General features: G+C 40.6%; 1 protein-coding gene across 1 annotated transcript in view; it reads right to left on the reverse strand.

Annotated features, from left to right (window-relative positions):
* Positions 1-26,600, reverse strand: part of LOC113449842 (olfactory receptor 6M1-like) — a 52,489-nt gene that overhangs the window by 12,413 nt on the left and 13,476 nt on the right. The window contains exon 2 of the mRNA XM_087917279.1: positions 10,191-10,472. Coding sequence (XP_087773405.1) covers positions 10,191-10,472 — 282 coding nt within the window. The remainder of the gene's footprint in view (positions 1-10,190; positions 10,473-26,600) is intronic.

A 26,600-nucleotide genomic window follows, 5' to 3' on the forward strand; every position in this document is an offset into this window, starting at 1 on the left:
GGTGGGGATAGGGGAGGAAAAGCAGAAGAGGGGGTAGACAATAAGAGAACAGTATGATTGAGGTAAGTATGATTAAAAGAAAAGCCTAAACAAGAATAGGAGCCAATTGTTTGCGAAGTTACCTGTATAGTCAGAGAAATGAAGCAAGGGAAATAATAATATGAGAGAGTGATTTCTGAAGCAGGCAGAAGAGGGCGGCCATTATGCTGAAAGGCATAATTGCAGGCAGGAAGAGAATTGTCTTCATAAGTAAAGGTTACTGTGCTGTGAAGGGGGCTAGGATAACCCCCGGAGATGCATTAAAGAGTGAAAAGACTGGAAATATCATTGTCAGCAAGAGGGTGAGAGATAGAGGAGTCTTGGCCATTGGGTGGCCCATGGTAGAGGCGGACACAACGAACAGGAACCCAAAGCACTTTGTCAGGAAGTTGTACTGCAGCGTATCCTTTTCCCCACGTGATGAGCTGTGCAGGGCCTTTCCACGCAGGATCTGGGAGTTGCCTGAAATAGACAAGAGGGTGAGAGGAGGGGGGCACTGGCTTGGTAAAATGGCGAGAAGCAGCCGTAGAAGAGGGAGAGCCAGTGAGGTTAAGAAAGTTAAGAGCATAGAGTGTAATGTTCAAGATGTTTGTAACGCCGGGAGGTTCGGGGGCCTAAGCCCTTTTTCCCGTTGCCGATCAAGGGCATTTTTCAGAGTTTGGTTTGCCCTTTCCACAATAGCCTGACCCTGGCTATTGAATGGTATACCGAATTTATGAGTGATGGCCCACTTATGACAAAACTCAGCAAAGGGAGAGCTGACATAAGCAGGACCATTATCTGTTTTAAGAATTTTTGGACATCCCAACATTACGAATGATCGAATACAGTGATTAATAACATTTTTAGTTGCCTCTCCTCTTTGCAATGTTGCCATAATAAACCCTGAATAAGTGTCTACGGACACATGAATGTATTTCCAGGGAGCAAAGGGAGGATAATGAGTGACGTCCATCTGCCATGTGTCACAAGCTTGGATACCCCTGGGATTAACACCTTCAGGGATACCTCTAGCCTGGAGACTACATGTGGGACATTGTTGGATTATTGCTATGGCTTCCTGGTACGTAATCCCGAATTGCTGTACCAGGGCCTTCTTATTTTGATGGAAATAGTCATGACTCTCCCCAGCCGAAAGTGGTTGAGGAAAAGGGGAGGATGTCATGATTTTGCAGGCCTTATCGGCCATATGATTGCCTTCTGATAAAAATCCAGGCAAGTGTTGATGACTTCTAATGTGAGCCACAAATAAGGGCTTACTTCTTTCCTTCAGTAGCGCTTGGAGCTGTAAAAAAAGTGTCATGAGAGAGGGAGGGGTAACAGGGGAAATATAGGCATCAAACATGCAAACAGCCATTTGAGTGACATACATACTATCAGATATGACATTTAAAGGTTGCTGTGGAAAAAGAGACAAGGCCAATGAGAAAGCAGCCAATTCAGCCTGTTGTACTGATTTCTGCGGGGCAGTTAAGCGTTTGTTCCATTGAGCATCTATGTACCACACACAGGCCCCAATAGTTTTAGAGCCATCAGTGAACACAGTAAGGGCTTCTTTCAAGGGCTGCTGAACAAAAGGTGACTTCAGAACAAAAGGGACTGTTCGCAAAACTTGTAGCCGAGTATCAGGGGGAAGATGGCATGACACTTGACCACACCAATCTTCCAATGCATCCTGCAATACCATGGAGGTTTGCAGGAGAGGTTCCCATTGAGCAATTTTAAAAGGGATATATAGTGTAAAAACATCCATTCCCATCAAGGCTTTGGTTCGTTTTCACCCCTTCTCTATTAGGGAAGCCATCTGAGCTGCTCTAGTGGTTATAGATGTCTTGGGAGTGTGTGGTAGGTGTAACCATTCCAAAATGTGGAGGCGTTTTTCATCTGAAATTTGAATCACTATAGCAGTTAATAGCTGTTGGGTAGAGAGAATGGCAAGGGAGGGTGATCTATCAGTGAGGGCACGGTCCACCCATCTAGTGGCTAAAGCTGTATTTACCTGGTGCAAAGCGTGTAAGTGTTGTTCTGAAAGATAAATTTTGTCTGCTGGATGCTTTAATCCTACTAGTGCCTGAAACAGTGGTGACAGCATATGTGTGGTCAATGCAAGATAAGGTCTAGCCCAATTGATGACCCCTAGGCATTGTTGCAGCTGAACCAAGGTGGTTGGTTGAGGAAGTGTAAGTGAGGGAATAGATGGAGAAGCCGTGGAGGCTAATACCTTGTGACCTAAATACTGCATTGGGTAATGAGACTGGATTTTTTCAGGTGCTATGTGTAACCCTGCTTTTGCTAATGTGGTTAAAAGGACTGGAAAGGTTTTCTGAACTGTTCCTTTTGGCCCATCTGCAGCAATCAAGATGTCATCCATATAATGATAAACAAGAAAAGTGGGAAATTGAGACCTATAAGGCTGTAACGCCTCGTTAACAAAAAATTGACACATAGTTGGTGAATTTAACATGCCTTGCGGAAGGACCTTCCACTGGTACCAAGCCATGGGCTTTGAGTTGTTGAGCTCGGGTACTGTGAAGGCAAAAATGATTCTATCCTTTTGTGCTAAAGGTATGGAGAAAAAACAATCCTTCAAATCTATAATGATAAGATCATATCCGACAGGAATTAAGTTAGGATTAGGCAAACCACACTGCAGAGGTCCCATGGGCTGCAAGATAATATTCACAGTCCTTAAATCTTGTAATAAACGTCATTTGCCTGATTTCTTTTTGATAACAAAAACAGGAGTGTTGTAAGGACTTGTAGATGGCTCAATATGCCCCTCCGTAAGCTGTTGCTGAACAAGAAGGTGCAATGCTTCTAACTTTTCTTTGGTAAGAGGCCATTGATCAGTCCATACAGGCAAAGATGTTTTCAATGTGAGAGTTAGTGGTGCAATAGACATATTGAAAGAAAGCAAAGATTTTACAGAGGTGTTAGGGTAGCTGAATATAGGCATGAAACTGAGAAAGCAAATCACGTCCCCATAGATTGCAGTGCAGGGGAAGAACATAAGGCTTAAGGTATGGTGTTATAGTTGAATGTGGAGTAGAAGCAGAGAGCCAATTAGAGCTGACCTTAGTGGCTTGAGCTCCGCCTACGCCTTGCACTGAGGCAGCCTCGGTAAGAGACCAAGTAGGTGGCCACTCAGCAGAGCAGATGACAGAAACATCAGCACCGGTGTCAATCAGGCCATCAAAAAGTGTAACCATTCAAGGTAACAGACAGGGTAGGTTTAGAAGCATGCACAGGTTGCTGTAATGCAAATAGGGAAGGCGGATCAGTAAGTGGCATTAAGATAAGCGTGGCGACCACAGTCCCATTTTTTAAAGAAAAACAGCGATCCCCTATTGCAGCAAGAGCCAAGTTATTGAGAGCAGAGGAGTCATATAGGTAAGGAGCAGCGATACCTTCTATGGTAAGAGTGGAATTGGGAATGAGCAGAATAGGCAATGAGGGGAGGCAAGGGTGTTAAAAGAGTTGCAGTTAAAGGAAGCGTTACAACAGCACCAGGGTCATCATACACAAGGTCTTTGAGATAACACTTCTCGGGAAAGTGGTAGTGGGGAGGTCAACCAGTAGCGGGGCTAGCTGAGGCCCCATAGTTAGTTTCCCGAAGGCTGAGCAGAGGGGGGTTACTACGACACTGCGAAGCCCAGTGAAAGCCTTTACGACAGCGAGGACAGATAGTTTTTGGTTTTTTAGAATCAGGAGGCGGAGGGCCCCTAGCTTGGCAGCATGGTGCCCCTCCTCCTCCTGGCATCCGACACTGATTTTTAAAATGTCCAGGCTTGCCACAGTTGAAACAGTTACCATTACGAGTTAAAGCAAAAGCGTCGGGAGAGGAAGCGGGGGTAGGTAAAGAAGAAGAAATAGCCGCTGCGGCTGCATCCATTTTATGAGAGGTTGTGCCAACAATTCTACAAAGCTGGAGAAACTCAGCCAAAGTAACCCCTGGCTTGTTAGCAACAGGTTGCAAAATCTTTTGACAGTCATGATTAGCATTAGAAAAGGCCAATTTCATGAGTAATTCCTGTTTAGCAGTAGCGTTATCAATAAATTCAATGTTAGTATGTACAGGGTTGCCACCTCCGGGGAAGGGCAAGAGGAAAGCAGAAAGAGTTTCAGAATAATGCTGCCATGACAGCCCGCCAAGATATTAATATTTCAGACGGGGCTCGGGGATATCATGTAGATACTTCCCCAATTTCTGCCATGAAGAGTGTTAAGTGTTCCCTTCTCAGGATTTTTTTTGAAAGAGGATATACAGTGGTGCCATTAAGTTTTGAAATGAATTAGCCTTCTTCACTATAGTATAAAGTTCGTCCCTATGACTTGACGAAACTTTGGAAAGTGAGAGCCCATTACTTACGATTGTGCGATGCCTTTCCCAGGTGCGTAAAGAATGGGAGTGAAGGGAGATGCACCTCTAGACAGAGATCACACCTTTGAGACAGCGAAAGGCAGGCGGATCCTGGACGAGCCCCAGTTGTCGCAGCGAGTGACCGGTCCGTTGTTCCGTCTGCGTTCTTTTGCTGCCCTATGGAAATTCCCTGCAGGGAAGAAGTTTAGAGGGACCCTACGCAAGGGTGAATACCAATAACAGACACCAGACATCTGATTGTTTTCATAGGAGGAAGCACATCACACCCGGGGCAGATGGATTGACCCAGGCAGCAGCAGCAGCAGCAGCAGGAGCAGCCCCAGTGCTTTGCACAAACCTCATTTGTTATCCTCTTTCCAGCGGGTGGGGGGAGCACACAGGGGGTAGCGCTGAAGTTTTTACCTTATATGGAAGAAGATCATAAACAAAAAGAACAAAGAACAAAAGTATGTGATAGTTTTGCAAGCTTGCAGTGTATGCTTATCATACTGAGCTAACGTGTCCTGGGATGGAAAGTAACAACAGTCAGTGTTCGTGATCATATTGAAACATTTTGCAGTTGGCTAAAACAAGGTCATTAGATACGTGCAAACATCCCTGTATCCGTGTTTGACAATGTCTGCTTAATGGTGGAATAGCTACAATTGAAAGAAGAGGGAAGTTTCTGAATGACTCACAATGCAAGCAAAATTACAGTTGGATAAAATAAATATGAGTCCAGAGAAGAAATGGACCCCAACTTGCAAGTTCTGATTATGTTCTGTAAAGCACTGCAGTTCTTCCTCAAATATCTTCTGTCTGAATCCACTGTCCCACTGGGAGGTTCGGTTTTATTAACACTGGTCAATGGAATTAGACATAGCCAAGTCCATTTGATTTCCATTATTTTCAATGTGTTTTGCAAAAATTATGCTTGTACTTTTCTATTCAAAATCGCTTGAGAGAAAACTGATTTGTATTATTTAATCCGAACTGAACAGCTAATCAAATCCAATCTTCTTTTTTAAATAATTTTTTATTAATTTTCCAAATTTTAAAAACATAAACAAAACTTTATAAGATTGTTATCAACATCAAGACATCTTTGCATTTCCTCACATTTTTCAGTATATGTATTTACTTATTCCTTTACCATTATATCTTACTCTTACTATAAATCAATATCTTTTATCCTTACATCTCAATCTTCTCCATGGTATATTATTTACATATTTGCATATTCCCTCATTCTTTTCCTAATTGCCATTTTTTATTTTCTTTTATTTCTAAACCACTCATACCAGGCATCCCAGGCCCTATAATAAATTAGAATCTTCTCTGTCTTTTATTTTCATCATTAGCCTGTCCATCTCTATACAATCTGTTATTTTTTTAATAACCATGCCTTCTGGTGGAACCCTTTTTCCTTCCAAAGCTGTATGTAGGAAATCCTTGCAGCTGTTAATATATGGGTAACATAATATATCTATCTGTTTTATTGCATTTTTGTGTTATTATACCTAATAAAAAAGTTTCCAGATTAAATTCAATTTTCTGATTCTAATTTTATTTCTTCTATCCATTGAAAAAATACCATCCTTGAGGAAGAATTATTAAGAAAATGTTGGAATGTCTGAGATGAATAGTTGACATTTTCCGAAACGGAGGATAACAATTACCAAAATTTGGGACCTTTTCTATCAATGGTTGCGGATGATAAAATACAATATCCGCGAATATTTAGAATGTTAGATAACAAAGGAATATATAGAAAGAATATCTTTGTTATTTATTTTTCTTTTATTTTATTCGATATCTATCACTAAAAGTGTTTTTAGGATTGATTAGGCATGATTTATGTGATCCGTTATAGAATAAACTACCCTATAAACTTCTAATTATACTCATAAGTATGAATGAATAAAATCATAAGTCAAACTGGATTCTCTAATAGTGATACTAGGATATAAGTTTGGATTGATAAAACGAGTTGTTATAGCAATGTAACTATAATTGAGATACGAAATGAATAGCTACAAAGCTGATGAACCAACCACACTGCTTGTATATATGCTATGGAAGAGGCTGATGTTTTTATGTTCTGTTTGTTTTTTTGCTTGTTTTTAAAAACCAATAAAATTGTTTCCAAACAAAAGAAGATCCAGCCAATCACCTGGACTCAGGAAGCAGAGAATAGATGATGGGGCCAGTCAGATGTTGTAACTGTTGCCAGTTCTCCAAACTACTACCCAAATTTCTACCACCAGTTCTCTAGAACTGGTAGCAGAAGTGGGGAATGGAGATCTGTGATTATGGAACTATCATCAGGCAAATGATTTTGAATAATCCTGAATATAAAAGAAAATGAGTAGTGAATACAATAAGAAATCTGGGTTTGGTTCACATATAGTGTACATTAATATTGGCAGGTGAATGTGGCTATTCCTCTGGAAGTTTTTCCCAACTAAAATAACAGAAGTGAGGGAATGGAGGTCTATGATTATGGAAGGAAGATCATCAGGCAATGATTCTGAATAATAAATATAACAGAAAATGCATAATGAAGGCATGAAACATGAGATCCACGGTTAGAGAATGTAAGAAATTAATGTTTGCATGCGCTCCCTACAGTCACCTCAATATGAAGTGGGCAGCAAAAAGACTTAATAAATAAAATGAATAAAATAAATTTTTAATTTCTAACAAGGTGGTATTTGTTTATTAATTCAAATCAAACCCACAAGATTATCAAACTTTTTAAATTGTAGCATCTCATTTCTCAAGACTGAACAAGAATTTATGCAAAGTTGCTTTTGGCATATTGGGGGAAAATGGTAAGCAAGGCCTCCCTTCCTTTATATTGCTCACTGTGACTTAAGTTCTCATTTTAGACCTCTTTTAGTATATTAAGGAAAGATTGAATGTCGCAGTGAGCACCGGTCCGTTGTTCCGCTCTGAGTTCTTTCGCTGCCTATGGAATTCCCGCAGGGAAGAAGTTTAGAGGACCCCTCGCAAGGGTGAATACCAATAACAGACACCAGACATCCTGATTGTTTTTTTCATAGGAGGGAGCACATCACACCCGGGAAGATGGATTGACCCAGGCAGCAGCAGCAGCAGCAGCAGGAGCAGCCCAGTGCTTTGCACAAACCTCATTTGTTATCCTCTTTCAAGCGGGTGGGGGAGCACACAGGGGGTAGCAGAGTTTTACCTTTTGCGGAAGAAGACTCACAAACAAAGAACAAAGAACAAAGTATGTGATAGTTTGCAAGCTTGCAATTATGCTTATCATACTGAGCTAACGTGTCCTGGGATGGAAAGTAACAACAGTCAGTGTTTCGTGATCATATTGAAACATTTTGCAGTTGGCTAAAACAAGGTCATTAGATACGTGCAAACATCCTGTATCCGTGTTTGACAATGTCTGCTTAATGGTGGAATAGCTACAATTCCTCCTTTTTATTATTTTGTGATGCCATCTCCAGGTAAAATCCTTTTTCCTCTGAAATGGATTCAAAGGGTGGCAAAACAAACCCTTCCGGTTTGTTGAGACCCTGCTGCACCAGTTCGCATTTAGGAGGAACACTCACCTTCTGACTGCCTTCATCACTCATATCCAATAAGGCTCCTTTGGGAGCATAGGAGGCATTGTATCTATTTCATTCTCTGACTCTTCGGGTCAGAAGACCATTCCAGCAGAGGCTGTTTAACAGAATCCTTGGATACAATAACAGATGTGAGAAACTGACCATTTTTGAGTATTACTGATTTCACTATCAAGTGCTTGTAAGCGACCTTGTAAGAATTTTAGCAATCGTCCCATAACACATGGACCTATTAAACAGGCAAGGCATAGCAATATCAGAGGACCGGCACAGCAGACAACAAGGTAGTTAACCATGGAGAATAATTGAACATGCCTTGATACCATGCTTGATTCTGCTGTCGCTCATTTTCTCTATCCTTCAATCGTTTAAAAGTAATTCAGCCATTGAATCTTTAACAATACCTGGAGTGATCAGCATAAAAACAGCATTCTTCTTTTAAGGATACACATAATCCCCTTTGTTTAAAAATAGCAGATCAAGACCTCTTCTATTCTGCAAAGGCGACCTCAGCCAGAGAAGTGAGCGAGGCCTGGAGTGCAGAGATCGGAGGTCTCACGTTGAGATCCTCATCTATTTGTAAACTGAGTGTTGCTACTTGTTGATGACCAACAGCCAGAGCTGTGACCCCAGTTGCTGCGCCCAGCAGCACCAAGGCCCCAACAACACAGACAATGTGAGAGCTGTGACAATTTCTCTTTTTTGATGATGGAAATTTTGGGGGTTCTACACATTAACAAGCTCCGGCCCTGGGTAATAAGTTACCTTGGGGGAGCAATTTTGCCCAGCATGCAAAAGGATTTTTGAGCAATGAGAACGTCCCCCATGAGCACAGGCTGTGGCTCCCGTGGGCATGCCCAAACAGGAGTTGTTACCGAGGAATGAAATACTGACCCTGGAGGCGAGCAGTTATGTCGCTCCAGAAGAGGTATATAATGGGTTATATCCACTCATGCCCGGCAAAGGATGTGATGGCTAACCGCTCTTTGGTCAAATAGATTTGGCAATGATGACCCAATGAAACATTATGACAATACTTGGAATAATTAGCAGGGATATTTCCCAAACAGCATCCCTGACCTACTATGTCAGTAACTGTGATGGGAAGAAGTATTCCATCGGCATCTGTTATTTGAGGTGAATTACGAATGGGTTCATCTGAGGCTACGCATCATAAAAGGGTGGTAGGTCAGATAGGCAGAGCCAGCATTGGTCCGTTTTGGAGGAGTCATTAAGGGTGGCTTTTAACAATGCAAAAGAAGAATTAACCAATTGAATTAATGGATTGGCCTGAGTGTCAGATTTTTGTAAAAGGCAGACTTCAAATTTTGATTTGGACCTATGTCATACGTGGGCAAAGACATTGTTAAACGAATAGTGAAAATGTTGCCTTCATCCTTTTGACCATCCCATTGGCGCCCCCCATGTAAACCCTGACATCCATTGTTGTTGAGTCAATGTCTTCCCTTTTTCGGTAAAGGTAATGGTGAGCAGGTTCAGTCTTTGGCCACAACATGGCCACAAAGAGCAGGGAAGGTGCACTGCAGTGCGGGTAATGTTGATATAATCTCCTTTGGTAGGGGGTGACCACCGAATGTGGCCAGTGGACACACAGTTCCATTTTTTACAATACCTATCGATTGGACCACCACAAGCAGCGTGGGATTACGCGGTGCTGTGAGCAGGAAAAAGTACAAAGGAAAGTTATGAGCAGGAGCTGAGAGCAAGAGCCCTGTTTGTCCCATTTATCAGCTTGCAGTTTTTGTCAGGCAAATTTCTTGGACCCCAGTACCCATTTCAGCAAAGTCCATGGATAATGGGGGAAACCATGGCCACTGAGTGTAATTGGTGGTGCTATTAAGAACTTGTCCTTGAAAGTCCAGGATAGTCCAGGTATAGGTATGTGGCTGATGTGCATTCGTGGAGACTGCTGAGGGGATCAACGGACATGATGGGTGATGTGTGGAGCGGTTGTTGATACAAAGTGAGAAGTCAATCGGGAGGAAGTGGCAAATCCATTGACCATTTTTGTAATTTCACACTGGTAATGTCCATAGTCAGCCAATCGCACATGGTGAAGGGCCAGGGTTGTAGCACGAAAATAATAAGTGATGGAATATTGGGTGTCATCTGTCAACAGAGTGTGTCATTTCTAAACCACCTCCAAATAGTTCCCTTCTTTTTACCGGAGAGCGTTGGACACATTCCATGGCGTTGGAAATGGAGCTGAGACCCGGAACTGCAGGGTATCTGAGGCGTAGCGCGTCCGGATGAGTGTGATTGTTTTGTGAGAAGTGCCATCGAGGATGAGGCGATGTCTGCGGTCCGAGGGTGGCTTATAACGGCCTGGGGCCAATAAGATGGAAGAGTGGATCTCCAAAGGCAGGCAGCGGAATCGCAGGGTGGAGTGCAGCAGTGAAGGTGTCTCTCCAGACGTTCGAAAGAGGAGAGACGTTGGAGTCAAGCAGCTGCTTAGCCAGGATAGAAGCTGGGGAGGATAGGGAGGAAAAGCAGAAGAGGGGTAGGACAATAAGAGAACAGTATGATTGAGGTAAGTATGATTAAAAGAAAAGCCTCAAACAAGAATAGGAGCCAATTGTTTGCGAAGTTACCTGTATAGTCAGAGAAATGAAGCAAGGGAAATAATAATATGAGAGAGTGATTTCTGAAGCAGGCAGAAGAGGGGCGGCCATTATGCTGAAAGGCATAATTGCAGGCAGGAAGAGAATTGTCTTCATAAGTAAAGGTTACTGTGTGTGTGAGAAGGGGGCTAGGATAACCCCGGAGATGCATTAAAGAGTGAAAAGACTGGAAATATCATTGTCAGCAAGAGGGTGAGAGATAGAGGAGTCTTGGCCATTGGGTGGCTCCATGGTAGGCGGACACACGAACAGGAACCCAAAGCACTTTGTCAGGAAGTTGTACTGCAGCGATCCTTTCCCACGTGATGAGCTGTGCAGGGCCTTTCCACGCAGGATCTGGGAGTTGCCTGAAATAGACAAGAGGGTGAGAGGAGGGGGCACTGGCTTGGTAAAATGGCGAGAAGCAGCCGTAGAAGAGGGAGAGCCAGTGAGGTTAAGAAAGTTAAGAGCATAGAGTGTAATGTTCAAGATGTTTTGTGCAACGCCGGAGGTTCGGGGCCTAAGCCCTTTTTCCCGCTTGCCGATCAAGGGCATTTTTCAGAGTTTGGTTTGTTCCTTTCCACAATAGCCTGACCCTGGCTATTGAATGGTATACCGATTTAGAGTGATGGCCCACTTATGACAAAACTCAGCAAAGGAGACTAGACATAAGCAGGACCATTATCTGTTTTAAGAATTTTTGGACATCCCAACATTACGAATGATCTAATACAGTGATTAATAACATTTTTAGTTGCCTCTCCTCTTGCAATGTTGCCATAATAAACCCTGAATAAGTGTCTCGGACACATGAATGTATTTCAGGAGCAAAGGGAGGATAATGAGTGACGTCCATCTGCCATGTGTCACAAGCTTGGATACCCCTGGGATTAACACCTTCAGGGATACCTCTAGCCTGGAGACTACATGTGGGACATTGTTGGATTATGTGCTATGGCTTCCTGGCACGTAATCCCAATTGCTGTACCAGGGCCTTCTTATTTTGATGGAAATAGTCATGACTCTCCCCAATGAAAGTGGTTGAGGAAAAGGGGAGGATGTCATGATTTTGCAGGCCTTATCGGCCATATGATTGCCTTCTGATAAAAATCCAGGCAAGTGTTGATGACTTCTAATGTGAGCCACAAATAAGGGCTTACTTTTCCTTCAGTAGCTTTTGGAGCTGTAAAAAAGTGTCATGAGAGAGGGAGGGGTAACAGGGGAAATATAGGCATCAAACATGCAAACAGCCATTTGAAGTGACATACATACTATCAGATATGACATTTAAAGGTTGCTGTGGAAAAAGAGACAAGGCCAATGAGAAAGCAGCCAATTCAGCCTGTTGTACTGATTTCTGCGGGCAGTTAAGCGTTTGTTCCATTGAGCATCTATGTACCACACACAGGCCCCAATAGTTTTAGAGCCATCAGTGAACACAGTAAGGGCTTCTTTCAAGGGCTGCTGAACAAAAAGGTGACTTCAGAACAAAAGGGACTGTTCGCGAAACTTGTAGCCGAGGCATCAGGGGAAGATGGCATGACACTTGACCACACCAATCTTTCCAATGCATCCTGCAATACCATGGAGGTTTGCAGGAGAGGTTCCCATTGAGCAATTTTAAAAGGGATATATAGTGTAAAACATCCATTCCCATCAAGGCTTTGTGTCTGTTTTCTTACCCCTTCTCTATTAGGGAAGCCATCTGAGCTGCTCTAGTGGTTATAGATGTCTTGGGAGTGTGTGGTAGGTGTAACCATTCCAAATGTGGAGGCGTTTTCATCTGAAATTTGAATCACTATAGCAGTTAATAGCTGTTGGGTAGAGAGAATGGCAAGGAGGGTGATCTATCAGTGAGGGCACGTGTCCACCCATCTAGTGGCTAAAGCTGTATTTACCTGGTGCAAAGCGTGTAAGTGTTGTTCTGAAAGATAAATTTTGGTCTGCTGGATGCTTTAATCCTACTAGTGCCTGAAACAGTGGTGACAGCATATGTGTGGTCAATGCAAGATAAGGTCTAGCCCAATTGATGACCCCCTAGGCATTGTTGCAGCTGAACCAAGGTGGTTGGTTGAGGAAGTGTAAGTGAGGGAATAGATGGAGAAGCCGTGGAGGCTAATACCTTGTGACCTAAATACTGCATTGGGTAATGAGACTGGATTTTTTCAGGTGCTATGTGTAACCCTGCTTTTGCTAATGTGGTTAAAAGGACTGGAAAGGTTTTCTGAACTGTTCCTTTTGGCCCATCTGCAGCAATCAAGATGTCATCCATATAATGATAAACAAGAAAAAGGAAATTGAGACCTATAAGGCTGTAACGCCTCGTTAACAAAAAAATTGACACATAGTTGGTGAATTTAACATGCCTTGCGGAAGGACCTTCCACTGGTACCAAGCCAAGGGCTTTGAGTTGTTGAGCTCGGTACTGTGAAGGCAAAAATGATTCTATCCTTTGTGCTAAAGGTATGGAGAAAAACAATCCTTCAAATCTATAATGATAAGATCATATCCAGACAGGAATTAAGTTAGGATTAGGCAAACCACACTGCAGAGGTCCCATGGCTGCAAGATAATATTCACAGTCCTTAAATCTTGTAATAAACGTCATTTGCCTGATTTCTTTTTGATAACAAAAACAGGAGTGTTGTAAGGACTTGTAGATGGCTCAATATGCCCCTCCGTAAGCTGTTGCTGAACAAGAAGGTGCAATGCTTCTAACTTTTCTTTGGTAAGAGGCCATTGATCAGTCCATACAGGCAAAGATGTTTTCAATGTGAGAGTTAGTGGTGCAATAGACATATTGAAAGAAAGCAAAGATTTTACAGAGGTGTTAGGGGTAGCTGAATATAGGCATGAAACTGAGAAAGCAAATCACGTCCCCATAGATTGCAGTGCAGGGGAAGAACATAAGGCTTAAGGTATGGTGTTATAGTTGAATGTGGAGTAGAAGCAGAGAGCCAATTAGAGCTGACCTTAGTGGCTTGAGCTCCGCCTACGCCTTGCACTGAGGCAGCCTCGGTAAGAGACCAAGTAGGTGGCCACTCAGCAGAGCAGATGACAGAAACATCAGCACCGTGTCAATCAGGCCATCAAAAGTGTAACCATTCAAGGTAACAGACAGGGTAGGTTTAGAAGCATGCACAGGTTGCTGTAATGCAAATAGGGAAGGCGGATCAGTAAGTGGCATTAAGATAAGCGTAGCGACCACAGTCCCTTTTTTAAAGAAAACAGCGATCCTATTGCAGCAAGAGCCAAGTTATTGAGAGCAGAGGAGCTCATATAGGTAAGGAGCAGCGATACCTTCTATGGTAAGAGTGGAATTGGGAATGAGCAGAATAGGCAATGAGGGAGGCAAGGGTGTTAAAAGAGTTGCAGTTAAAGGAAGCGTTACAACAGCACCAGGGTCATCATACACAAGGTCTTCAGATAACACTACCGGGAAAGTGGTAGTGGGGAGGTCAGGCCTTGGTAGCGGGGCTAGCTGAGGGCCCCATAGTTAGTTTCCGAAGGCTGAGCAGAGGGGGTTACTACGACACTGCGGCCCAGTGAAAGCCTTTACGACAGCGAGGACAGATAGTTTTTGGTTTTTAGAATCAGGAGGCGGAGGGCCCCTAGCTTGGTCAAGGGGTGCCCTCCTCCTCCTGGCATCCGACACTGATTTTTAAAATGTCCAGGCTTGCCACAGTTGAAACAGTTACCATTACGAGTTAAAGCAAAAGCGTCGGGAGAGGAAGCGGGGTAGGTAAAGAAGAAGAAATAGCCGCTGCGAGCGCATCCATTTTATGAGAGGTTGTGCCAACAATTCTACAAAGCTGGAGAAACTCAGCCAAAGTAACCCCTGGCTTGTTAGCAACAGGTTGCAAAAATTTTTGACAGTCATGATTAGCATTAGAAAAGGCCAATTTCATGAGTAATTCCTGTTTAGCAGTAGCGTTATCAATAAATTCAATGTTAGTATGTACAGGGTTGCCGCCACCTCCCGGGGGAAGGGCAAGAGGGAAAGCAGAAAGAGTTTCAGAATAATGCTGCCATGACAGCCCGCCAAGATATTAATATTTCAGACGGGGCTCGGGGGATATCATGTAGATACTTCCCCAATTTCTGCCATGAAGAGTGTTAAAGTGTTCCCTTCTCAGGATTTTTTGAAAGAGGATATACAGTGGTGCCATTAAGTTTTTGAAATGAATTAGCCTTCTTCACTATAGTATAAAGTTCGTCCCTATGACTTGACGAAACTTTGGAAAGTGAGGAGCCCATTACTTACGATTGTGCGATGCCTTTCCCAGGTGCGTAAGAATGGGAGTGAAGGAGATGCACCTCTAGACAGAGATCACACCTTTGAGACAGCGAAAGGCAGGCGGATCCTGGACGAGCCCCCAGTTGTCGCAGCGAGTGACCGGTCCGTTGTTCCGTCTGCGTTCTTTTGCTGCCTATGGAATTCCCTGCAGGGAAGAAGTTTAGAGGGACCCTCGCAAGGGTGAATACCAATAACAGACACCAGACATCTGATTGTTTTCATAGGAGGAAGCACATCACACCCGGGGCAGATGGATTGACCCAGGCAGCAGCAGCAGCAGCAGCAGGAGCAGCCCCGAGTGCTTTGCACAAACCTCATTTGTTATCCTCTTTCAAGCGGGTGGGGGGAGCACACAGGGGGTAGCAGAGTTTTACCTTATATGGAAGAAGATCATAAACAAAGAACAAAGAACAAAGTATGTGATAGTTTGCAAGCTTGCAATTATGCTTATCATACTGAGCTAACGTGTCCTGGGATGGAAAGTAACAACAGTCAGTGTTTCGTGATCATATTGAAACATTTTGCAGTTGGCTAAAACAAGGTCATTAGATACGTGCAAACATCCCTGTATCCGTGTTTGACAATGTCTGCTTAATGGTGGAATAGCTACAATTGAAAGAAGAGGGAAGTTTCTGAATGACTCACAATGCAAGCAAAATTACAGTTGGATAAAATAAATATGAGTCCAGAGAAGAAATGGACCCCAACTTGCAAGTTCTGATTATGTTCTGTAAAGCACTGCAGTTCTTCCTCAAATATCTTCTGTCTGAATCCACTGTCCCACTGGGAGGTTCGGTTTTTATTAACACTGGTCAATGGAATTAGACATAGCCAAGTCCATTTGATTTCCATTATTTTCAATGTGTTTTGCAAAAATTATGCTTGTACTTTTCTATTCAAAATCGTTTGAGAGAAAACTGATTTGTATTATTTAATCCGAACTGAACAGCTAATCAAATCAATCTTCTTTTTTTAAATAATTTTTTTATTAATTTTCCAAATTTTAAAAAACATAAAACAAAACTTTATAGATTGTTATCAACATCAAGACATCTTTTGCATTTCCTCACATTTTTCAGTATATGTATTTACTTATTCCTTTACCATTATATCTTACTCTTACTATAAATCAATATCTTTTATCCTTACATCTCAATCTTCTCCATGGTATATTTACATATTTGCATATTCCCTCATTCTTTTCCTAATTGCCATTTTATTTTCTTTTTATTTCTAAACCACTCATACCAGGCATACCAGGCCCTATAATAAATTGAATCTTCTCTGTCTTTTATTTTCATCATTAGCCTGTCCATCTCTATACAATCTGTTATTTTTTTTAATAACCATGCCTTCTGGTGGAACCCTTTTTTCCTTCCAAAGCTGTGTGTAGGAAATCCTTGCAGCTGTTAATATAAGTAACATAATATATCTATCTGTTTTATTGCATTTTTGTGTTATTATACCTAATAAAAAAGTTTCCAGATTAAATTCAATTTTCTGATTCATTATTTCTTCTATCCATTGTCTAATTTTATTTCAATATTTTTTCACTTCCTGGCATGTCCACCAGGTATGAAAATAAGTGCTTTTTTTCTTTTCCACATTTCTAACAATTTGGGTCTGAATTTAACGTTTTTGCCAATCTAGCGGGAGGAAGGTACCATCTATAGAACATTTTGTATTGATTTTCCTTGTATGCTGTGGATGTAATTAGTTTGTAATTTGATCTCCACATTCTCTCCCAATTTTCCAGGTCTATATTATGGCCAACATTTTTCACCCATACCACCATCGTCTCTTTGACCATCTCCTCTTCCATTTTAAAATCTAGTAAAAAGTTATATATTCTTGAAATCATTTTCTTTTCCATTTCTTGTAGAATTTTATCTAATTGATCAAATTGTTCTTTGTCTTTCCGATATCTCACCTGAATTTGCATGTATGGCCACCAATCTATCTTTATATTTTGTTGCTGTAATTCTTGTCTCATTTTTAATCTTCCTTGTGGGTCTAATAGGTATTTGTAACCCTTCTTTTTTCCCAGATCCATTGCGTTTGGGTATATTTGTGCTTCCATAGTTGACAACCAGTTCGGTATTTTAGTATAATGATTCTTTTTAATCTTGTTCCATGTCTGAATTAATGAATCTCTAGTCATGTGTCTCTGAAAATATGCATGCTGTTTACATTTCCCATCCCATAGGAAACTATGCCACCCTCTGTGCAAGTCGTGACCCTCTATTGACAATACTCTTCTATTTTCTAAGTTGATCCAGTCTTTAATCCATACCATAGCCACAGCCTGATAATACATTTCCCAGTCAGGGAGTCCAAAGCCACCCCTTTCTCTTTTGTCCTGTAACAATTTCATTTTTATCCTAGCTTTTTTCCCATCCCAAACAAATTTACTTATTATTCGATCTAATTCTCTAAAAAAGGTTTTATCCAATCCTATTGGTACTGTTTGAAAAAGATACAGTATTTTTGGTAGGGTACACATTTTAATTGCCACGATTTTCCCCAGTAGTGATAGCTGTAATTTCCCCCACATTTCCAATTCTTTTTTGATTTGTATTATTAATTTGTCATAGTTATCTTTTTTAATTGAAGAGCATCTTGCTGTTAACCAAATGCCTAAATATTTTACCTTTTTCACACTTTGCATTCCCAATTTTTCTTCTAATTCTTTTTTTTTTTTGCTTATCTTTTAAAATTTTAGTCAATAATTTTGTTTTGTTTTTATTAATCTTAAGGCCTGCAACCTCGCCAAATTCCTCTATTTCCTTTATTAATTTTACCCCTGTATCCTCTGGATCTTCCAGAAAAAATACTATATCATCGGCAAATGCCTGTACCTTATAATGCTCCTTTTTAATTAAAGCCCCTTTGATTTCTACATTTTTCCTAACATTTTCCAATAAGTTTTCTAAGGTAAGAATAAAGAGAAGGGCTGACAGTGGGCATCCCTGCCTTACTCCCTTGTTGATCTTAAATGTTTCCGTTCTGTCACCATTCATTATTACACTGGCCACCTGTGTTGTATAAATTGTCGAAATCAGTTTAATAAATTTATTGCCAAATTGCATGCTTTTTAATTGTTGTATTATAAACTGCCAATTAACATTGTCAAATGCCTTTTGTGCATTGAGGAAGACCATTGGCAATTGTTTTCCTGGGTTTGCTTCATAATATTCTTTTATATTCAATACCATTCTAGTATTTATTTTTAATTTGTCTATTCGGTAAGAATCTGTTTTGGTCGCTATGAATGATCTGGTTAAGGGTTTTTTTCAATCTTTCTGCCATTATGGACATAAATATTTTATAATCAACATTTAAAAGGGATATGGGCCTATAATTTTGAATTAATTGATGATCCGAATCTACTTTTGGGATCAATGTTATATATGTCTCCCCCCATGACTTAGGTAGTTTTGCTGTCATCAGTACCTCATTATAGAGTTCTAATAATTGCATTTCTAATTTTCCTTGGAGCGTTTTATACAGTTCCCCAGGGAGACCATCCGGTCCTGGTGTCTTATTGTTTTTCTGTTTCAGGATTGCCTCTTGCAGTTATTTCCCTGTTTATCTCTTCTTTATCCTCTTCCGGGATCACAGGTAGACCTTTTCCTTCTAAGTAATATTGGATATTTCCCTCTGGTACATCTTGCCTACTATATAGTTCCTCAAAAAAACTTTTAACAATATGCTTTTTCTTTTCAGATTGATGTTGTAGTGTACCATCAGCATCCTTCAATTATTGGATTGCTCTTTTTTCTTTTTCTTTCTTAAGTCTATAAGCTAGCCACCTTCCCAGCTTATTCACATGTTCAAAGTAATTCTGTTTTACCTTTTTCATGTCCTCTAACCATTCATCTTTTGCTAACATGTTCAATTTATGTCTAATCATTACCCTCTCCGTATTTGCTGTCATATTTTGTGATGTTTTTACTAGTGTTTTTTCTAACTCCTTAAGAGTATCTAGTAGTTTAGATTGTTCTCCTTTTTTTCCCTCATATCTATGTGTATTATACAAAATTGCTAGGCTCCTAATATATGCTTTAGTCATGTCCCATAGGTTTGGAATTGATGTTTGTTGTTTTTTGTTTTCCTTCAGAAAGAACTCCAATTCTTTTTCCATCATCTTGACACATTCTTTTTCTTTTAGGATCTCCTTGTTTAGCATCCATCTTCTGTTTTTTTTTTTCAATCCTTTCCAAATTATTTTAATGGGATTATGGTCCGCCCATGTGTTAGATTCAATTTCTATTTCTTTTATATTACATTCCATTTCCCCATTTGTCCATAACATATCCAATCTTGACCATGATGCATGTGGTGCTGAATAGTAAGTATACCGGTTTTTGTCTGGATTTCTTTCTCTCATATATCTTTTAATCCTAATTCTTCCGCCATTTGATAAAATACTTTTGGTAATGTTTTCCTTTTCCTTTTTTTCGCTAGATTTTCATTATTGTAGTCTTTTCCTAAATTTGCTATTGCATTGAAATCACCTAGCAGGCATAGGTTCTCATATTCCTGTTCTACTAATTTTCTGTATAGTTTGGTATAAAAAATTTCTTGTTTCTCATTTGGTGCATATATCACTGTCAATAACATTTTCTTATAATTTATATAAACTTCTAACATCAAAATCCTACCCTCCTCATTTGCATATATTTTGCTTGTAAATGTTTCGTAATATATATTGCTATCCCCTCTTTTTTTTGATGGGCAAGAGATACGTATAAATCTCCTAACTTTGGTGCTTCTAACAGTTTACCTTGATGTTTCTGGATATGTGTTTCTTGAAGGCATATAATATCTAAGTTGAATTTCTGTAATTTAGTTACTGTTTTTTTCCTCTTAATTTGTGAATTTAAACCGTTGATGTTAATGGAAATCAATTTGATTTCTTCCACCATCTTACTCTGTAGTTGTTTCTTGTTGAAGCTTATTTGCTCTTGTTTGGTGTCTCATTCTTACGCCTTCTCTTTCCACTTCTTCCTGCTCTCTTTCCTCTTGTTCGGTTTCTCTTTCTTCCATCCAATCTTCTTGGCTCCTACTTTCCACTTCCTCTTTGCTGTCCTGGTCTTCTCCTGATACCACATACAGTTCAAAGGATTCCCTTGCTTTTTCTATACTGTCTATTTTAAATTTTTTATCCTGCCATGATATTAACATTTCCTCTGGGATGAGCCATTTGAACAGGATGTTATTTTATTCAGTTGGGCGTCAGGAATCTGTATTGCTTTCTATGTTCCCTTATTCTTCTTGGAATTTGTTTCAACGTTACAATTTCTGTTCCTTGAATATCAGCAGTTTGTCTCTTGTCACTTTGTATATCTCATCTCTCAGTTGTTTCTTTGAGAATCATATATGAATCTCTCTTGGAAGTCTAAAATGTCTTGCATAGTTGGTATATATTCTATATACCTCATCTATTTCCCTTCGAACCTCTTGTGCCTCTTTTTGTAATGCTTTGCTATGAGATCTGCCATTAATTTGGTCAAGTCCTCCCTTTTCTTCTGTTACATTCATCTTAGGCTTCCCAAATCTACCTATTTTCTTAAAAAGTCTTTCAATATTATCATCCATTGTATCAACTCCTTCTGCATTTTCTATGCTTATCTCTTCCCTTTTATCTTATTCTAATCCCTTCAGTTTAACATTACAAGGTCTAATATGCTTAATAATGTCTCTCCTTAATTTTATGCAATATACATATACATATATATGTGTGTGTGTGTGTGTGTGTGTGTGTGTGTGTGTGTGTGTTTTCTGAGGTTCTTATGGTATTTGTATGTGGATCTTTGGCTGTTCGGTTTTTCTCCGTGTAGATCTTGAAAGATCTAGGCAATGTTTTGGATGAAGTCTCATTCAAAGGATTCTTGCTTTTTCTATACTGTCTATTTTAAATTTTTTATCCTGCCATGATATTAACATTTCCTCTGGGATGAGCCATTTGAACAGGATGTTATTTTATTCAGTTGGGCGGCCAGGAATCTGTATTGCTTTCTATGTTCCCTTATTCTTCTTGGAATTTGTTTCAACGTTACAATTTCTGTTCCCTTGAATATCAGCAGTTTGTCTCTTGTCACTTTGTATATCTCATCTCTCAGTTGTTTCTTTGAGAATCATATATGAATCTCTCTTGGAAGTCTAAAATGTCTTGCATAGTTGGTATATATTCTATATACCTCATCTATTTCCCTTCGAACCTCTTGGCCCTCTTTTTGTAATGCTTCTGCTATGAGATCTGCCATTAATTTGGTCAAGTCCTCCCCCTTTTCTTCTGTTACATTCTGAAATCTGAGGAAGAAATCAGCCTTTTCCATCTCCAAATATGCAATTGTTCTCTCCCATTAATTTCTGTTCTATTGATTCTACTTTCTTATTTGTTTGTTCAACCTTTGTTTCCACTGCTTTCATTTTATGTTCCATCTTTACTACTGTTTGTTGGATTGTACTTATTTTCTCATCTAGTTTTCATATTTTATATTTCATTTTCCCCATTTCAGTTTTAAAGTCTGTGTAGTTTCTCACCATTGTTTCTTGTATTGTTGTTAATGCCATTTGAATTGTCTGCATACTTGATACCTGACTTGCCTTCTCAGAATTCATCATGCTCTCTATGGAATGTTGTCCTGCTGGTGATGTTATTGTTGATGTTAGGTTGGATGTTGTTTACTTCCCAATCTTAGTGGTAGTTATCGTGGTGGACATCTTAGGCTTCCCAAATCTACCTATTTTCTTAAAAAAGTCTTTCAATATTATCATCCATTGTATCAACTCCCTTCTGCATTTTCTATGCTTATCTCTTCCCTTTTATCTTATTCTAATCCCTTCAGTTTAACATTACAAGGTCTAATATGCTTAATAATGTCTCTCCTTAATTTTATGCAATATACATATACATATATATGTGTGTGTGTGTGTGTGTGTGTGTGTGTGTGTGTGTTTTCTGAGGTTCTCGCGGGTATTTGTATGTGGATCTTTGGTTGTTCGGGTTTTCTCCCGTGTAAGATTCGAAATATCTAGGCAATGTTTCGATGAAGTCTCATTCATCATCTTCAGGCTTCTGTCTTCGGCTCTGGGCTTCTCAGAGTGATGTGAGATTGCAGCTGCTTCTTCCTTTTAACTGCTAGTGGGGTGTGACTTGATTGGGTGGGGGCTTGGCTGTGTTCTGATTGGGTGGGGGTGTGTTCTCATTGGTAGGGGGTTTGGCTGTGTTTTGATTGGTTGGGGGGTTGGTCGTGTTCTGATTGGCTGGAGGCGTGTTCTGTTCTGGTGGGGGCTTGATTGTGCTCAGGTTAGTCTTAGTTGCTGGGGGATTTGAGTTGGTGAGCTGTGATCTTGCTGTTTGGCTTCGAGTTTGTGGTCGTGCTGCATCTTCATACTGGGTGTCAGTTTGCTTCATGTATGGCTCGGAGGGGTTTGAAGTGGGTAGTGATGCAGCTGCAGTGTGGCTTCTGGTCCGTGGTCGTGTCTCATCTTCTGAGTGGGTGTGAGTCTGTTTTCTACATGGAAGTGTGGTGGTGGCATCTTGTGTGGCTCTCATGGGTGTAGGTCTGGTGTCATTCTTCATGTTAGGTACTCGTCTGTTCATGAGGGCGGGTTTCCAAATGGCTGGAAGGCGGGAGGTGTCATCTCATTTGTTCATGCTGTGTGGGCGTTTTTCTATCTCTATGGCTTCTCTGATTATTCTGCTGTTGAAGTGTTCGGTTTTGGCGATGATTCTGGTATTTTTAAAGTCAATCTCATGTCCTGTGGTTTTGGGGTGTTGGACCAGGGAAGAGGTCATTTCTTCTTTTTTGATTGAGTTCTTATGTTCTTCAATGCATGCACTTATTCTTCTGTTAGTTTGTCCAATGTATGTGGTGGGGCAGGCAGTGCAGGGGATTTCGTATACTCCTTGGTTTTCTAATTCGATTTTGTCTTTGGGGTTTCTTAGGATGGTGGATATTTTTCTGTTTGTGCAGAATGCTGTTTTAATGTTGTATTTTTGGAGGATCTTGATGATTTTGTCTGTAGTGCCTTTTATATATGGGAGGAGGGCTTTGCCGTTTTCTTGTTCTCTGTCTTGGATTTTGGTTGGGGTTTCTTTTTGGATTAGGTTTCTTTTGGGATTAGGTCTTCAGCTTTGTTCAGGTATTTTCCCGAACATTATAGTTGTGCTTTTAAAGTTGTAGCAACGTTTTGGCAGAATCTCATCTGCCATCATCAGGCTTGAGGTCACATAGTATTCCTGCTCTTTTTACTTCCAGCTTCTCATAGGTTTAGGTCTGGCTGTTTATTTCCTCCCCGTAGAGGTCTGATATTTGTTTTCTTAAGTTTTCATGGGTACTTACATGTATGGTATTCAGCTTTGTTTGGGTATTTTCCCAAGTGATTATAATTGTGCTTTTAAAGTTATAGCAATGTTTCAGCAGAATCTCATCTGCCATCATCAGGCTCTGAAGCTCGAAGCCAGACTAAAACCCAGAATGCTACATCACACCCACCTGCTCAGGACATAACATCAGAAAACTCAGGAAATTATACCACAAGAACTCAAGAAGTTGCAACACAGCAAATGACCCAGGATATCACAGCACAAGACCAAGGATAACAGAGCAATAAATCTCACAAGGTCATCACACAACCCATTGCCCAAGCTGTTACTACACAGGAAGCTAATGGAAAAGAGATCAAAACACAAACAACCCAGGAGATTACAATGCAGGACCCAAGATACCACAACAAAAGAACTCGCAAGCCCATCACAGAACCCATTACCCAAGCCATCAAAACACAAGAGGATAATGGAAAAAAGATCACTACAAAACAAACGACCCAGGAGATTACAGCACAAGGTCCAGAATATCTCCACAACAAAACTCACAAGGCCATCACACAGCCCATTATACCAACATCAACTCCATCAACCAATCAAGAGGCAGCAGTGCAGCCAACCAGCCCAGCACACGAGCCCCCACCACCAGTATTTATAGAGAGATGGCAGCTCCGATCACACACTGCTTGCACTGGCACAAAGCCGAAAGCACCAGCCTGAGGATGGTGAGTGGGACCTCGCTGAAACCAAGATACTCTTAATCTTACACGGGAAAAGACCCGAACACACCAAGACCTGCATACCTGTACCCGTGAAAATCTATGAAAACAAATGTGTGTGTGTGTGTGTGTGTGTGTGTGTGTGTGTGTGTGTGTGTGTGTGTGTTTTCTGAGGTTTTCTCAGGTATTTGTATGTGGACCTTTGGTTATTAGGGTTTTCTCCCACATAAAATTGGAAGTGTCTTGGCAATGTTTCGACGAAGTCTCAGTCATCATCTTCAGGCTTGTACAGCGGCAGGAACCATGGAAGCATTTTAGCTGCTTCTTGGGTGGGGGAGCCACCTCCATAACTTCCATGGTTCCCGCCTCTGCTGCCACTGTTATTGCAGATGGCACTGGCGAGAGAGGGACAGCTGCAGCTTGGCCTGGGCGCTTGGAATGCAGGAATGGGCTGCGTACTGGGACTTTCGCAAACTTGCAGAGCCCAAGGCTGGAGCACCAAGGGTAGCAGCAGCAGAGACGCTTGCTCGGCTTTTCTCACACCCACCCAGCCATTCAGAATTAAACCAAAATGCAGCACATGGTGCTCCCAGGTACCTCAAAATCTTTTTTTTCCTGTTGTTATGGGGACGGGGGGAAAGCGGGAGTGACCCAGATGCTGTTGTTGGAGACAGCACTGGTTAGAAAGGCACCAGCACCGGTGGGAACCATGGAAGCTATAGAGGCCTGAGAAGCGGCTGAAATGCTGCTGGACATCCACACTGACGTCACCCACCTGCTGACCTGGGTAAGGAAGGGGTAAGGGAGCCCTCTGTGCTCTACTATGGTGTTAGGAGTGACTGATGGTGAGTCATAGCTGCCCACAGGGCACTCCTAACTTCCCCATGCCTACCCCCCAATTTTGCATGTTTTAAACTAGGCCTAAATTTGGGGGAGGGGCTTAATTTCATTTTATGTCTAGAAAACATGCTGGGTCTTCCTATGGGGGGGTATTGTTGGAGAAACACGGTAGTAATATCAGTTGTCTTTCACTTTAATCATCTATATTTCATTACTGACTTAAATAAAAACAAAACAATAGTTATTAGAAGGAGTCAATAAAATTATTATTCTTATTCAAATTCATCTTGTCAACTGATAAAAATCTTCCATGTTTTTTTTCAGTTTTTTTTAACTTTCTTTTTTAAATCATTGAGAGCCTTATTCTCTTTTCAAACAAATATTCCATTACACATCAATACAATTTTTTTTCTATCACTTTAATCATCTAAACATATTTTCTAACCCTTTTCTATTTCTAATATAACAATGCTATCCTATGCACCCTTGCAGAATCCTCTCCTTAAATTAAATTTTAACCATTGTCTCTGTGTTTTTTAAATAGGTTTATACCTTTAATTCTTGTATGCTTTTCCTGTACCTTTATATCTTGTTTCTGTCCTTTGTAGCTTCTTTTCCTTTCCCTCTTCCCTCTCTTCTTCTCCCTCCCCTTTTTATTCCCTTTTCTATCTGATTCTCCCTTCTGTGATCCTCCCTTCTGCTTCTTCCTGATATTATGATTGCTTTTCAAATTACTCTTTTTTGGGGTTGTTGCTTCAATGTTTAAGTTTTTAACTCTCTTTCTCCCCTTTCCCTTTTTTACCCCACTTAAACTTGGTTGGTCATTAAAGATGGCTTCTTCTTTATCCCACCCTTCTTGTTCTGCCAGCGTTTCTTGTTGTTTTTCATAGTTCAAAATCTCAATTTCTAAAAATTGAAATACAAAGCCAAAAGATCCTCTTCCCTCTTGTGCTTCTTCTCTTTATTCTTTAAGTCTCATTTTTAATTCTTCAAGGAGTGATGCCATTTTTTAAAAAAATTAAACACCCCCCAACTGGTTTTATTTTGTTTCATTAGGATCCACCATCCCAAATTCCAGGAATCATCTAATAATACAAAACTGTTTCTTGCTTCTTTTCTCAGTTTCAGCCACAATGTATCTTTTGCAAGCCTTGTTAAAATTCCACTATCAATTTTTTTAAGTTCCAGGTGGTCTCCTCCATTTTCCAGATTCCACCTTCTTGTTTCCTTTTTCCCTCCTCTGCTTTCTTTCTTTTTTTAAGAAAATTTTTAAATTATCCAAGAATCTTTATCCTTTTGACACTTTATTTTCAGCTAGAAATAGCCTATTAATGTCAAAGTGGATTACTATCAATTTTTATTCGAATCTCTTCTTCTTAATGTTCCAAGTCAATTAAAACTGTCAATGAGAGGAAAAAAAGCCAATTCCATTTCCTTTCCTTTTCTCTTTCGCTGCTTAAGATCTTTTTTTGGAATAGTATTAGTTTTTAAAATTCTGATTCCAGGTACCTTAAATAAATGTTCTCCACAACCCGGTCAAACTTTCTCCTTTCTCCTTTAACTTTCTCCTGCACAATCTTGTCCGGTTGGATTCTTCTTTGAGGTAGCAATTTCTGACCACTGCTGCAACCACCTTTGGGAAAGGGAGTAATGGCCAGCCGAGGGCTCCCCCTTCTTCACCACCTCTACGGGGTGGCTTCAGCCCAGAATCCAGGCAGCTTGGTGCTCCAGTGGCAAACACGGATCAAAACCGTGGATGATTGCAGATTTCGGTCCATCAC

The sequence above is a fragment of the Pseudonaja textilis genome, chromosome Z (assembly GCF_049901715.1).
Source record: "Pseudonaja textilis isolate UNSWEBS1 chromosome Z, rPseTex1.2, whole genome shotgun sequence".
Classification (NCBI taxonomy): Eukaryota; Metazoa; Chordata; class Lepidosauria; order Squamata; family Elapidae; genus Pseudonaja; species Pseudonaja textilis.